Source organism: Equus caballus, chromosome 16, assembly GCF_041296265.1.
Source record: "Equus caballus isolate H_3958 breed thoroughbred chromosome 16, TB-T2T, whole genome shotgun sequence".
Classification (NCBI taxonomy): Eukaryota; Metazoa; Chordata; class Mammalia; order Perissodactyla; family Equidae; genus Equus; species Equus caballus.
In genome coordinates, this window is record NC_091699.1 from 78,457,436 (window position 1) to 78,472,269 (window position 14,834).

At 41.3% G+C, this 14,834-nt stretch overlaps 3 protein-coding genes across 24 annotated transcripts in view; 2 read left to right on the top strand and 1 right to left on the bottom strand.

The window, feature by feature from the left end:
• Positions 1-4,583, top strand: part of ATP2C1 (ATPase secretory pathway Ca2+ transporting 1) — a 152,123-nt gene extending 147,540 nt beyond the window's left edge. For all 11 annotated transcript variants that reach the window (XM_005600931.4, XM_070238138.1, XM_003363157.5 and 8 more), the window contains one exon: positions 4,028-4,583. In XM_005600931.4, the coding sequence (XP_005600988.1) occupies positions 4,028-4,123 (96 nt within the window). In that variant the 3' untranslated portion in view covers positions 4,124-4,583. The remainder of the gene's footprint in view (positions 1-4,027) is intronic.
• Positions 1,723-14,562, bottom strand: ASTE1 (asteroid homolog 1). Of its 5 annotated transcripts, none has more exons than XM_014731866.3 (8): positions 14,488-14,562; positions 13,855-14,046; positions 12,810-12,942; positions 11,357-12,682; positions 6,091-6,301; positions 4,874-4,933; positions 4,020-4,215; positions 1,723-2,231 (listed from the first exon to the last, which is right to left on the bottom strand). In XM_014731866.3, exons 4-6 carry the CDS (start codon positions 12,659-12,661, stop codon positions 4,884-4,886), a joined length of 1,566 nt encoding a protein of 521 aa, XP_014587352.2. In that variant the 5' UTR covers positions 12,662-12,682; positions 12,810-12,942; positions 13,855-14,046; positions 14,488-14,562; the 3' UTR covers positions 1,723-2,231; positions 4,020-4,215; positions 4,874-4,883. The 5 variants fall into 5 exon arrangements, with proteins under 5 accessions (XP_014587352.2, XP_070094254.1, XP_070094252.1 ...); XM_070238153.1 differs by lacking the exon at positions 14,488-14,562 and adding an exon at positions 7,242-7,646 and having other exon boundaries at positions 13,855-13,998; XM_070238151.1 differs by lacking the exons at positions 4,874-4,933; positions 14,488-14,562 and adding an exon at positions 7,242-7,642 and having other exon boundaries at positions 13,855-13,998.
• Positions 14,168-14,834, top strand: part of NEK11 (NIMA related kinase 11) — a 248,985-nt gene continuing 248,318 nt past the window's right edge. For 7 of the 8 annotated variants that reach the window (XM_014731862.3, XM_014731863.3, XM_070238148.1 and 4 more), the window contains exon 1: positions 14,168-14,352. The gene's annotated coding sequence lies outside the window, so the exon portion shown is untranslated. The remainder of the gene's footprint in view (positions 14,353-14,834) is intronic. The other variant, XM_070238150.1, reaches the window with a different exon arrangement.

The following is a 14,834-nucleotide window of genomic DNA, read 5'->3' on the forward strand; positions in this document are numbered from 1 at the left end:
ATTCTCACAGAGAGTATAAGTAAATGGACATTATGAGATTTTAACTCCTTTACTGCAGGGCTGGGTAATTTCAAGTGAATGGCCCTGATTGCAATGGCTAGAGAAGGGAACCCGACTTGTTACGTCTACTGAAGGGAGGGCTACTTTGCTTGAAAAACTCCTTTTAATGAAAGAAAAAGATGAATGATAAAATTCAGTTGACTTTTAATTAAACTCTGTAGCCCATACACTTTTCCGTTTGGTGCCTGTCAAACCAGTTATTTGCTCAAGAGGAAGCGGGAATGAATGGTTTTTCGTGCAAGGTTGGTGATTTTAAAAAGCAGTGTTGATGATGAGCCAGGAAATAGGACACTCATATTGGTATAATTTCCAGATTGGCCCCTAATTCCAGGAATCAAAGAAAAGAGAATTTTGATAAAACAAAGATCTTATGTGCTTGTAGTCCCCATTTGCTTGAAAGATACCTATCTTCTCAAAAATAGATGCATATGACTGCTCTTTTCTTGATTCTTCTGAGAATAACCATCTCTTTAGGGACATAAAAACAACCTTACCACAGGGCCCCATTCATTCCTCCTAAAATAATAAACAAAAATTTCCTTATTTCAGGAACTCTTATTTGAAACAGAAGGCAGTCTTTAAGGTTGAAAACTTTTGGAGCAAATGAGATTGTGTTTTTGCCTTTTGTAAATGGCTAAAGCTAGTCAACACTTGGGAGGTGTGTATTTAGCACTGGCCAAAGCTGGGCTTACTCCTCTAAGAGTATGGTACTTCTAGGAAAGTGGAGAGAATTGTTTACCAGATGTTAGGAACTGAACATAGCCCTGGTCAAAATGGCAGCTTAAAACCACGTTTAGGGTTATCACTGGTGGAATACACTAGTGAGGGAGTAGAGAAGAAAGGAAGAACACAGTTTGTATGATTACAAATAAAATGAAGGTCAGAATATGCTTTCAGATCTTACCCAAATATATTCATTCCACTTTCTTTTTTATTTTTAAGTTCTTTATTTGGAACTGGCCAGCACCTTCACAATTCTCTTGGTATTTATGATTTTAGCAGCCTCTAGTGTGTTCCAGAGCAGTGCCTTTCATAGTCTTTTGACTGCAATCCACAGTAAGAAGTTCATTTTGCACAAAGATCTAAAATATATGCGTATCTGATAGTTTCCTTTTAAAAACTGCTGGTTATGACTCACTAATCTCACATCCCATAAATGGGTCAAAACCTGCAGTATAAAAAAAAATGGCCTAGATTCTGCTATTGCTGCATATATCTCTAATATTTTAATTTCTTCTTAGTTTTTCCTTCTCCTCTAGATCTAGCAGCTCAGGATGCTGTTTCTTATTTTGTTGGGGCATTAGAGTTTCAATTTATGCTTTAAAACCTGCAGCATATCTAAAGTGCACATCAACCCTGCCAGTCTCATTTACTGAGTTCTCAAAGGTATTATAGTTTTCTGTCTGCATCTTTACTACTATCTTCTAAGGCCCAGACCTTTCATGATAAAGGATGAAGAGGAAACAGTTGTAAAAAAATTGTTTTTGAAATAATAACCCAGCTTCTGCTTATAGGAAATAATTGAAGTAGGACTTCTGTTCTTTTGAAAACATAGCTGGATGAGTTGCTGCAATTTAAAGGTTTTAGACTATTATTATTAACTTACTGAAATGGAACAAGAAGTACAAACATGCTTTCAAATGTGTTTAAGAAATACAGAAGTTTCTCAAATCAGGTTGTATTTATTAAAAGCAAAATACAAAATAACTTGGAATTCAAAGGTTACCTATTGCAATGTTTATCTCCTAACAGGTTAGTTCTAAAGAAAAAAGTTAATCATTTCAAGGGAGGTGACAGAAAAATTTTAAGTAAGAATTAGACATCTGGTTACAGACTGAGTTTATTCAAACTCTGAGGTCTCAATATGTTCCTCCAAGTTTTCAACCATTAACAGCCCAAACCGATTGCTTCCCTCATACCAACATCTAGTGTCTGAGGTGGCTCCCAGTCTGTTCTTTGACCAGCTGGTACCGCGTTTCTTTTGCCTCTTTTTTTTGGGGTTTGATTTACCCTTTGGTAGGAATAATTCAGCAGGGGCATGTGACCTCGTGGCATTGAACAGATGGTCATAAAGTTGCTTTGCCTCAGAACACATGATCAGGAGACTTTCTGCAGAGGTTGTTGTTAGCAGTTGTCGGCTTAATCCATGCACCAGGCTTCCACTGTACAACCTGCTCAATAGGAGAGAAAAGGGTGTTGTTAAAGCACAGGTTTGGTGCACTGGGACACTATCATTGACGTGGCTCCAACAAATGCCTCTAAACACTGAGTGCTCTTCTTGCTTCTATAAAACTGTTATTAAAATTACTTAAGAAGAATCTGTTCCCTGAAGGAAGGAACTGAGTTGTTATTACAAAGATTACTTCTTCTTGGCTGGCAGTATTTAAAAACTTTTTATCAACAAATTAAATGAGAGGTGCTTGCTGGTTCTGCAACTAGCCTGAAGTTGAGCAGGCCTCTTAATACTTCAAAGAAAAGCAATTAAAAATTCCTTTGATGAACCAAACAGGCAGTCTGTTGAAATATGAGAAAATTTAATGGCATTGTTTCCAAGGTCATTCATTCACCTGGACTAAAAACCTACTTCAAAAATATAAGATGGGATTTACTGGAAGCCACAAATTTAATATATAACTGACTGCCAGAGTTGATCGACTGGTGCCTTAGCAATTGATATAGGACCATCATATAATAAGTGGAAGATCACCATTTAAAAAGCCTTGGTAAATGCTGAGGTGCAAGAACAATCCTTCTCTTGAAATCATTATTATGAGAACTGTTTCGTCTTGTTTTTCCTGTTTTGTTTTAAAGGGATTTATGGTAAGTAGAGAGGATCCTGTCAAGAATGACCTAAACTATTAAAGAAAAGGAATAAAGAATCCATAGGTCAAAGGCCAATTAGTCTTATTTGGTAGAGGCTTCTTCGGTTAGCTCAGATATGAGGCCCAGAGATGTATTAACAATACTATTTACTGCTAGGAACCTTTTCACCTGGAAATTTTGGAAGTCACACCAGCATATTTTGTATGCCTCTATATATCACTCATTCATTTGACAAATATTTCAGTACTTATTGTATGCTAGGCACTGGGGCTACAACAGTAGACAAGTCGCTGTCCTCACAGTGCTTCCATTCAAGTGGAGAGAGAGAAAGCATATATACAATCTCAGCTCCATTTTCTAACCATCTCCCTTGTATCTTTCTCTCGTACCTCCTGGATGGATGGACAATCACCGGGATGTCCAATCCATTGATCCTACCACTTTTTCACTGGCCTACACCCTACTGCGGTCCTTTCTTTTTTATTCAGCTTAAACGCCATAGTCAAACACAATCACTTCCTGGCATCCAGGCTACCTCTCCCTTTTTCATACTTGCCTGGCAAAACAAAAACTCTAGATAAAGTTCACTTAAGCATCTAATAGTCATCTCACTAGAATAAAAACTCCAAGACAGCAGAGATTTTTTTTCTTACTGTTTTGTTCACTATACCCTAGCACAAAGTAGGCATTTAATAAATATTTGAATGAATGAGTGAACAATATGCCAGTGGTAAGAAATGCACTTAGAAAAATACCAAAGAGTAACAGAACTAGAGTGACTGGAAGTAGAGAGGAATATTTCAGTACGGTGATCAGAAACAGCCCTTATAAAGTAATATTTGAACAAAGACCTGAAAGAAATGAGGGAATGAGTAAGATATATCCCACCAACAACTGCCTCTTTTTTTACTTTTACTTTAAAGGAACTGATTTTTTAACATTTGGTCTAATCACAGAAACTTTCTTTGGGAATATGAAAATAATATTTTTCCTTGTTTCCAGCTCTTCAAGTATAGTAGTGATCTAAGACAAATTATACTAAAATTAATTTTTGAAAATAACTTCTTTGCTTTAAATATAAATAAAGTTTTTACTTCTGTGTGCAGCCTTCTGAACTAGTTTCCCTTGGTGCTTACCGAGTTAGGTCTGGCTCTGGGAGAGGCGTGGACAGCAGCTGGTTGAGATACACCCCCATCTGCAGACAGCACTGCCACTGAGAGAAGATGTGAGCTGTGTCTAAATCCAGTCTCGTTCCTGGCCTCGTCTGCTCCTTCACTCTTTGGAACTCTTCGTACAACATCTTAGCACCATCCTCCCGCAGATCTTCCTTATCTAGATAAAGAAACAACCCAAGGGCAGTATTTTCAAAGACATTGTATCTGCTTGTAATTTTCTCCATATATAAAACTTCAAATTCCATAGGGAAAAAATTAGTTTAAATAACAAAATGCTTTTCTCTTCTGGCTCTTTACTATTTTAACGTCACTGTAAAAGCCTTGCTGTATAAATTGAAATATTTATACTGAAATGCCTTTTAATGACAACCTAACTTTATTCAACTCCAAATTATTTTTTTCCTTAAAATAATATCTCTTCCAGTTTCTGCTACCTGACTTTAAACACATCTGCATCTGAACTCTCCAAACCCTAAATCTGTCTCTATGGAAAATACAAATTACTATTAAATATCATTCTCTTTACTGTTCTCTTTCACTAACCTTCCTTTCATGCGATAGTGCACTTACAGAAACAGCCTCTGTGTTCAAAGCACATTTTAATTTGTGTTTTATGGGAAGAAATCAAAAGTATGACTCATAGAGAATGTGGCAAACCATCAACTTCACACAGTAGAGGATAAGGGGCAAGAAGCAAGAACCCTAGGAAACAAAGGATGCGATGTGTGTTCAGCTACAAGCTTCTGCAGGTTTGTTTGAGCAGGAGCGCAAAATGACATCTGGACCAACTCAAAAGAAATAAAAAGGAGGCCCACCTTTTACCAATTAGCGAGCAGCAAGGCACTGAGCCTGCCTGGGTGCGGGGTCCACAATTCCTAAAAGAAAAGAAACAGACCCTTGACATGCCCCTTCTGTTGGACTCAGGTAGAAACTTAATAGGCTTGTGCTCTGAGAATTTCTTAAACTATGTTTATTATTCAATGAGAGGAAATACCCTAAACTTGTATCTTAACCAGTAGTAGGCTTTAACTTATTTGTTCTGCATTAAGGTGGCTGTCAATATAACAACAGTCCCTCTGACAGCTGCTCTCACACTTGGGGTGGCTGGAAGTTTATGCTGGTTCATTCTTTCATTTAACTTATTTTACAAAGTAAACTCCAGAGTAGCATTATCCAATAGAACTTTCTACAGTGATGGAAATGTTCTGTATCTGCACTGTCCAGTACAGTAGCTTCCAGCCATATGTGGCTACTGAGCACTTGAAATGTGGCTATAGTGTCATTGAGAAGCTGAATTTAAATAGCCACATGTGGCTGGTAGCTATCATAATTGATAGTACTGTTCTAGAGTGTGATAACTATTATACATGTTCACATAAAGTATTACAGCATTCATGATCTTTTAAAGAGAATAATTCCATTGGAGAATTGAAGTGCTCCAGTGCATGAACATTTATTTCACCTGATATTTAAATGCAGATGAAACTGCCTCAAAGTATATTTCTCTAGAAAGAAAAGTTCCTATTTCTATCATCTCTACTTACATACTAATTGAAACTTATGGTAGAGAAAAAGGAAAGTAAAAAGACAGCACAAACACGTTTACTGTAGTTATACGGTACTCAGAAATTTCACCAGTGGGCAATTTCTATAACTTTCTAATGATGATGTAGCTGCTGTATTGATGACAGGGACAGGGATGGGGAACATGGAATACAAAATGCAGCTGGCACATGGCACAGTCACACTTCCTAGATTAAAGCGTCGGGTGCCACGGCGCAGGTGGGATGAGGTGGTGTCAGCACATCTTCACTGCTCTGCCCTCGGAGTCAGCCCCTCAGCACTGAGCCTGGCACACAGACGTGCTCACAAATATTTACCAGTGAATGAATGACATTTTGGTGCTTCCTGTTCAAAGTTCTGATATAACTGATGGGAGTATATAATCCAAGAATATTTTTTGTTTGTTTAAACTTTTGATTATATGCAAGTAACATGCAAAAATATACTCCTGGAATTTCTAGATACCTACCAGGGCTGTGGATTATGGCATGCAAGGGCCCCATCAGCATCCCCAGCAGTAAGGCCTGTAGATGATGTAGCTTTGCCTTGGCCTCTGTGTGCTGCAACCAGTAGCAACTGACAGCAATGGGCAGCTTCAGTGAAGGAGGGATTGGGTCCAGAACGGCCTGCTTCACCTTCAGTGTTTCTAACAGAAGTATCTGCCTTCTAGCCAAGGAGAGCTGAAAATACATGCCAAATACCCTGTGAGTTACTTTGGGGAACGTCCTTTTTTTTTTTTCCTAGCAGGAAGCGTCTTTAATGCAAATGAAACTGCTGTGTCAGTTTCTTATCTTCCTGTGGAAAAACATCAGCCACACTCAAAGCATTTAGAACATTGATAAGGCACTTAATAAATATGGTTGACTGAATGGATGTATTGTCTCCCACTACACAGCCCTTGCTCATGTCATTCCATCCTCCACGCAGGCTGGTGAGCATCTTCAGTGCACAGGTCACTTGGGAAGCTTGTTAAAAATTCAGTCCTCGGGCCCCACCCCCTAAATTTTGATTCCGTAAATCCAAGGGGAGCCCAGGAATCTGCATTATTTATTTATTTTTGTGAGGGAGATTCACCCTGAGTCCTCCTCTTTTCTCTTTTTTCTTCTTTTTTGGTTGAGGAAGATTAGCCCTGAGCTAACATCTGTGCCAGTCTTTCCCTACTTTGTATGTGGGATGCCTCCACAGCATGGCTGATGAGTGGAGTAGGTCCACATGCGGGATCTGAACCCACAAACCCCAGAGGATTTCAGCCACCCAGCCATGGGCTCGCCCCAGGAATCTGCATTTTAACTATTCTGCTTTGGGACACAAAGATTTATATTTAACCCTACCCTTACTTGCCAGTGAATGTTTAGGCCCCACCTTCTCCATGATGCCATTACTGATCACCTCCAGAAGAAGGCAAACAGATTACATGCGCCCTTTGCAGCATATCATACCTCCTTCTGCTTGTTTGGGTCCTGTCTCATGTCCCACCCCTTGAATGGTTTGACTGTCTTTGTGTTCTCCCACACAGCAATTGTCCCAGGGTGGCTACTTGTAGGTCAGAAGCATATTCAAAAGAGCTAGGCACATTTAAGGACTACCTGTATCGTGCTTACAGAAATACACCATACTCACTTTTGCTCCATGCTTTAGAGAGCGCACTTCAAATGAAAGGAAGTAAAGAGCTATGAGAGCTTCGGGCTTCTTGTTGAAGTAATTTTACCTTAATGAATCTTAAGACTGAAGAACCATAACAAACCTTGCAGGTCACACACTTTACAGATAAGGAAATGAGGACTATTAAAAGGACCCCTTGGGGGCCAGCCCAGTGGCACAGTGGTTAAGTTCACATGTTCCACTTCAGCAGCCCGGGGTTTGCCGGTTCAGGTCCCGGGTGTGGACCTACACACTGCTTGTCATGTGGCAGGCGTCCCACATATAAAGTAGAGGAAGATGGACATGGACGTTAGCTCAGGGCCAGTCTTCCTCAGCAAAACAAGAGGAGGATTGGTGGCAGATGTTAGCTCAGGGATGATCTTCCTCAAAAAAAAGAAAAAAAAGGACTCCTCAGGGAGACTTTACAAACAAACTTTAAAGAAAAAAAACAGTTGTATTACTAGTGTCTGCACGCAGCCAGAAAAGGATTTCTTTCTTAGCACCTAACACCTAGTTAGTAGTCAATAAGTATGTTGACAGCTGAGGATAGAGATGTTAACCTCAAGTAAAACACATCATAATTGACAAAATAGTTTCATCAATGCATGAGAGCATTAAATACAATGATTTATAATTACTGGTTTTAATAATACAGTGGTAAAATTTTTGAAATTAGAAATATACAAAGTGCTTTATAGTATAATCAATCACCCCTATGAGAAGTAGCATTAACTACTTAAATTTAAAATAAAACAAAAACTATTCTTTATAATCTCCTAAACTGGTAGAGAAATGCACCAAGTAAAGCTAAGAAAACATGTGAATTCTTTTCTGACATAACGCTTAAATTATGGCATTCTCTAGCCATGTTATAACTTTTCTGAACAAAGCCGAGTCTGGGCTTTGACTTCAGAGATGTTCTGTTCCTCCCTAACTGTGTTCTTGAACAAGTTTCTGAACTTTTCTACAACCAGTCTAATCATCTGTAAAATGGGCAGTATAATGAGTTACACAAGACGTTTCATGGAACCCACCAGTTCTTAGCCCCTTTCAAAAGGGGAACTAGTCTGCTCACAGCCCTTAAATCTGATTAGGTTTTATCCCACGTGACAACTCCTTTCCCTTCCCTCCGGGGCAGGGAAAGCACAAACCTGCTGAAGAAACTGCCAGAAAGAGGCTGGTCTGGGCACTGCCTTACTCCCCAAGAATGATCCACTTACATCTCTCCTTACGATTAACCTCACGTTGGTTAACTTGAGTGGCACTCTGTCCACTGCAACTAACATAACCAAAATGGAAACCCCACCCTATGTGCTAACTGTGGGAATTAAATGAGAGATTATATAAAGTTTCAATTACAACAGCTGGCACAAAGCAGATAATCAAAGTATTCTTACCACATCATGTTAAAGAAAAACCAAATGAACAGATACTGTCACAAAGTTTCTATCCTTGTACACGCATTTGTCTTTGGCATCACATTTGCTCCTGATACTGTTTAATGTTATCATAGCCTCATTAGAGCTAACAACACTGAGCTAAAGACAGAATTGATTAGTTTATGTCAAGGGAAAGCCAATGCTATCAGTGCACAGAGAATGAACTGAAATTTCACCCTACTTTGAATACAGGTAAGTGATGAGAACACTTGTCACCTTTACTTAGCAAGGAATGTAATCAGCATGGTACACTCAACTGGATTTTCACGTGGGGGAAAAGTGTTCTGATCCCCATATCACATCATACACAAAAAAATCAATTTCGGGTAGATTGCAGATCTAAATGTGAAAAGCAAAAACAATTTTCATGACCCTGAAGTACGCAATTTCTTAAGTAGGTCACAAAAGTGATAACCATAAATAATAAAAACTTAAATTAGACTTTATTAAGAACTTCTGTTCATCAAAGCATACTAGAGTGAAAAGACAACCCACAGAATGGGAGAGGCTATTCATGATACATGTTATTTGACAAAGAATCTAAACACAAATAAAAAGCCAACAGAAAAATGGGCAAAAGACTGAACAGAAACCTACATAACAATATCCAAATGGCCAATGAATACATGAAAATGTGCTCAAATAAGTCATCAGAGAAATACAAATTAATACCCAGTAAATTGGCTAAAATGATGCCACAACCATCAGATTAGCTAAAATTTTAAAAAGGGTAGAAAATACCAAATATGACCCTGGGTGTAAAGTAAGTGGTACTCTCATAATCTGCTGGTGGGAATACTGACAAAACTACTCTGCAAGACCATCTGGCAATATATCGTCTAAGCTGAACACATGGATATCCTATGACCCGGCAATTCCACTCCTAGGTACATATGCAATAGAAATGGGTTCGGGGCCAGCCTGGTGGCGCAGCGGTTAAGTGGGCACGTTCTGCTTTGGCAGCCCGGGGTTTGCCAGTTCACATCCTGGGTGCGGACAAGGCACTGCGTGGCAAGCCATGCTGTGGTAGGCGTCCCACATATAAAGTAGAGGAAGATGGGGACAGATGTTAGCTCAGGGCCAGTCTTCCTCAGCAAAAAGCAGGATTGGCAGCAGTTAGCACAGGGCTAATCTTCCTCAAAAAAAAAAAAAAAAGGGTCCATATTTTAACTAAATGATGTACACTAGAATGTTCATAGCCCTATTTGTAACAACCCAAACTGCAAACTACCCAAATGCCCATCAGCTATAAAATGGAAAAATCAGGGGGCTGGCTCAGTGGTGCAACAGTTAAGTTCGCACGTTCCACTCTGGCGCCCTGGGGTTCACCAGTTTGGATCCTGGGTGCGGCCATGGCACCACTTGGTAAGTCATGCTGTGTCAGGTGTCCCACATATAAAGCAGAGGAAGATGGGCACGGATGTTAGCTCCTGCTGAGCTGTCACTAATGGAGAGGCTAAAGAGGCTAGTTCCTGGTCAGCCGTGTAGGCCAGGGATCTACGCTATGGACATCTGGGGCTGGATAATTCTTTGTTATGGGGCGTTGTCCTGCACATTCTAAGATGTTGAGCAGTATCCTTGGCCTCTCCCCACTAGATGCCAGTAGCAACATACCACCCCCACCAACTGCCCAGGTAGTGACAATCAAAAGTGTCTCCAGACATTGCCAAATATCCCCCGGGGGCGAAATCACCCCCAGTGGAGAACCAGTGGTGCAGACAGCAGCAAGGACTCCCACAGAAAAGCAGAGCCCGATTCACAGCTGCTGGGACGCTATGGCTGCTGTCCCATGCCCCTGAGAAGAGTGGCCTGAGTATTTAGTGCTGAGAAAAACCCCCGCAGAGCACTGCAATCAGTATTGTTCCATTTATCTGCATTTAATTTGTAGAGTTAATTGTGTTAACATAAGCAGTTTTACAGCTTTGTGATTTTTAATATATTTATGTAATATTATAAAAAACAAAGTAAGCTCTGGGATCCATGAGAATTTTTTTTTTACCTCGAAAAGGGGATTGGTCTGCGTGTTACTCAGGTTTAAGCAACACTGAGATAGGCTTAAGAGTCATGTTTTCAGTATCAAACTAAGCAAATGACCATGATGCCATAAACATAAAGCCTAAAAAAAAATCCTCATCAATAAAAATGAAAAATTAGACCCAAGCATCAGTATTAATCTTGTTAATTGAAATCTGATGCAGTCTGAGATATTAATTATGCCTATGATCAATGCCTATAGGTATACTTTTTTTTTTGCAGTCCAGAATTTTTTCCTTTTCTTTTTTTTAGCTACATAACCCCACTCTATTGGCAGCTAGTATCAACAGAGTAGTAGTACTAACTGTGAAGGCAACACATACTACTGAAGTACAGTGGAAATGGCAGATGTGGAGCTAAAAAGATCGAGGTTTGAGTCCTAGCTCTCATACTCTCTGGCTGGGGTATGACATAGTTACTTAGTTTGAGTCCTAGTACTGATACTCTCTGGCTGGGGTATGACATAGTTTCTTAGTTTCAGTCCTAGTTTTCTCAGCTATGAAATGGGGACAAGATAGCAACCAACCTCAGATGGTTATACTAAGAGAGATAATATAATGTGTAAAGTAAAATTTTCGTAAAGTGCTTTACAAAAATTACCTTAGTATTACAAACACTTACCTCAGTCAATGTGCTTAAGTCCGAATGATCCTTGGGCACTTCTACCGCATCAACAATTGATGTTTTGATATTTTTATGAATCCTTTCCACTTCGCTGAAAGCTAGACGCTGAAGAGGCAGTGCATTCCAGGACGTGTTTTCTAGATGTGCAGAAGCATTCAGAAGCAGCCCATAGATGGTTTGCCGGATGGGCAGAGAGATTCTGTGGGCACTTGGTTGCTGCATGTTTTCCACCTGTGTCTGAAGAATGGTCCGTCTTAGCACCAAAGCATCGCTGATGAAAGGAGATAGCTGACCTTTGGCCAAAGCCACCAGTACCCATTCCGGTAAAGCCAGGTTCAAGGCGTCTGGACAGGCGTAAGCACCATACTGGAAGAAGTCCTGCAGCTTCACCTGGGATGGCTGGTATTCTTCCATGGAACAGCAGAGAAGTTCCTTAACATTTTCTCGATTCTTTTTGGGGAGATATTGGAGAACGTTATCTAGTGCTTCAGTGGGGTTAGCAAATTGAGACAACCAATTCAGAAGTCCCAGAACTCGGTGGTGTCTCCTCCCCTTAGAACTGGCGCCTCCAAGAGGAAGACGTACTTTACTTAAGAATGTCTCCATGATGGGCAGGTTAATGTGGTCATTTCCACACAGCACCGCAAAGAGAGGTAGTAGAGCTTTATTCATCCTGCTGAAGTGATGGCAGAGCGCATCCAGGGAAAAGCATTTCGCAGGGATATAGTGCTCTCGTGTGCCCTTAAGAGTGTTCATATTTCTCCACTGAAAGCTATTCAATGGGCAAAACCCAGATTTCAGGTCAAAAATGCAAAAGTCACTATCTGATGATAACACGGGGCAATTCCAATGATTAGCCAGTGTCATAATGTCCCGATCTGCTTCTGAAAAGCACTGGACAAAACATACGTGCAGCTTGATCAAAACCTGTATGAATACTTCCCGGATGAGTAAGGGACAGACATATCCACCCCCACCAACAGAAAGGGAATGGGCCATCTGGATCTTCTCTCTAGCTCGGTCCTTTAAAGTTGTAAGCTTTTTATCTGAAATGTCACATCCTCCGTCTAATACAACATATGGACATATATTACAAGCAAACAGTGATTCGAAGAATTTTTGTACAACATCTGCAAAAGAATCATAGTCCCCTCCATACCGAAGCTCCAAGTTTGAATTGAAGCAAAGCCGGTGGAAGAGAGCATAGCCATCAATGATAATTTTTGTGTCTCGCAACTTCAAATCAATGAAGAACTCATTACTGTGATCTTCTACAAAACTCATCAGTCCTCGAATACCCATGACAACTGTCTGAAGAATTACCTGTTTAAAACAACAGAACACACTTTCAGTTGATGCTGGTTATTATTTCCAGCACCATAAAATCAAGGCAAATGTTATGAAGAACTCTTTAAATAGAACTGCTAGACATGAGCATTTCAATTCTTACCTAGTTCCTTAGGCAACACTGGCTAGCTGAGTGCCTTTTTATTCTCTTCTGCTTTTCTCCTGTGTTATAAGGCACAAACTCGATGGTTTTATGGAGTTTGATCTTTGAACAGGGATGAAGGCTGCTGAAGATTCTAAATAAAAATCAGTTAAAATCCATTACTGACACTAATAAAGAACTTCTGTGGACTTTGATATTGAGAGAGATAATACTCACCATCTTACAAAACAGAATATTTGTTTTGTGGAGTCAAAGTAAAACATCCTAAGCTATAAAAATGATATCCTCCTCAATCTCATAATTAATAAATCAGAAGGCATTGGGCTTCAGTTATCTAAAGTGTGTAGGGTCAATGATATGGATCCAGTTTTTCTGGGACCTTCTTTCAGTCCTTGGCTTGTGGGCCCATCCTAATTGGCATAGTTTTGAGTAAGGAAAACGACTGTTTCATGCCTTGAGGAACTTAACTCTCCAGCTTCATCCCAATCAGAAGCTCTTTTCATTTTCTTGTCTTTGCATATCAGGCCCTGTTACAAAATATCCTCTCCAATATGGCTAACTTAAGTCACAGGATCAGAATTACTAATTTTTCCTTTGGTCTCAGGCTCCAATATGACTCAGCATGGCACTGTTATGGATCCTGTCTTTGTTTAAAATTGTGAGATTTTGTCAAGCATGGATTTTTTTTGCATTAATTTTGATTTTTAAAGAATTGCAGTAAAATTTATTTATCTTGATTACAGAGTTTTGGGGGCATCCCCTTGCCTTTAGGCCCAACTCATTTCACCCTAGCCTTGGCCCTCTCAGCACCTTATCCTATACAGTAAATATTTCTTTATAGGTCTGTCTCGTAAAGCTTTAGCGAGCAGAGACTCAACTCATACTAAGCTAATTACAAGACTATGCACAGAGTAGTTGTTCAACAAATGTATGCTTAGTAGGAGAGAGGAGCACAAAAGCTATGATCCAAGTCCTCAAACACAGGCCTTTATACACGGCGCCACCGGGGCCCTCACAACCCACCCGGTCCAGCAGCAGAGCCCACCTGCTCGGTCCTCCCAGAGGACCAGCCCCTCGATTAGAAGCCCGCAGGAGCCAAGCGAGCACTGGAAGACCCGGCACGTGACAGTCCAACTCCAAACGCGGGAACCGGAAGTTTCCGGTATGACGTCACTGGGAAGCCCGGTTCCTTGAAGCCAGTAGCGCCAGACTGCGCCGGGGGTCAGGTGCTCTGGCCCTAGAGCAACGAGGTCGCTAAAAAACTACGCTATGAAACGGCTTCTATCAGGTTAGAAAAGCCAGACCTGCCCGGCCTGTTCTCTTCTCCCCGCCCCCTTGGGCCGGCGCACACTTCCGCCTCGCCCCGACTTCCCAGCATGCCCCGCGCGGTCTCCCTGGCAACGGTGCCCAACAGCCGGCGGTGGTCCTGCAGCGCGCCGGGTGACGCTGCCCCACGCCGAGGCCGGCCGGCGTACGTCCCAGTCACCGTCGGGCTCTGGGCGTGCCTCGGGCGCCGCCGCCCCTCCGCCCTCGACCCGGAAAGGTACGCGGCAGGCGCTCCTCGGGGCGTGCCGGGCTCCGGGCGCCGGGGAAGGTGGTGGTTTCGGGCAGCTCCGGCAGGGGTCCGCATCTCGGGGCCGCCGTGGCCGCGACCACCTCACGTCCCTCGTCTCCTTACCTCCCGGATCTGCTCCAGTCTCCGGAGAATAAGTGTTGCTGATGCCCCTTCGATGTTTGTTAACGCGCTTTACGGAAATGTAAATTTTAAAAAAAGTTGAGGCAAGGAATTGTTCATTTTACTTAGGGTTAAAGTTTACCTTTAGGGTTAGATTTCTATTTTAGCCGAATCTGTGTCCAGTCAGCTTCCTCTCGTTTATTATTTCCGGGGAAGAGGACTACTTGGCTTCAACCTGTGATAACCGCTCCCCTTTCCTTTTCTTTTGCCCCCAGCCAGATCGATTTCACCTCCAAAGGCCACTTTGCACAGGGCCGTATCTCGCCTTTCTCCCAGTTCCCATGCGACTT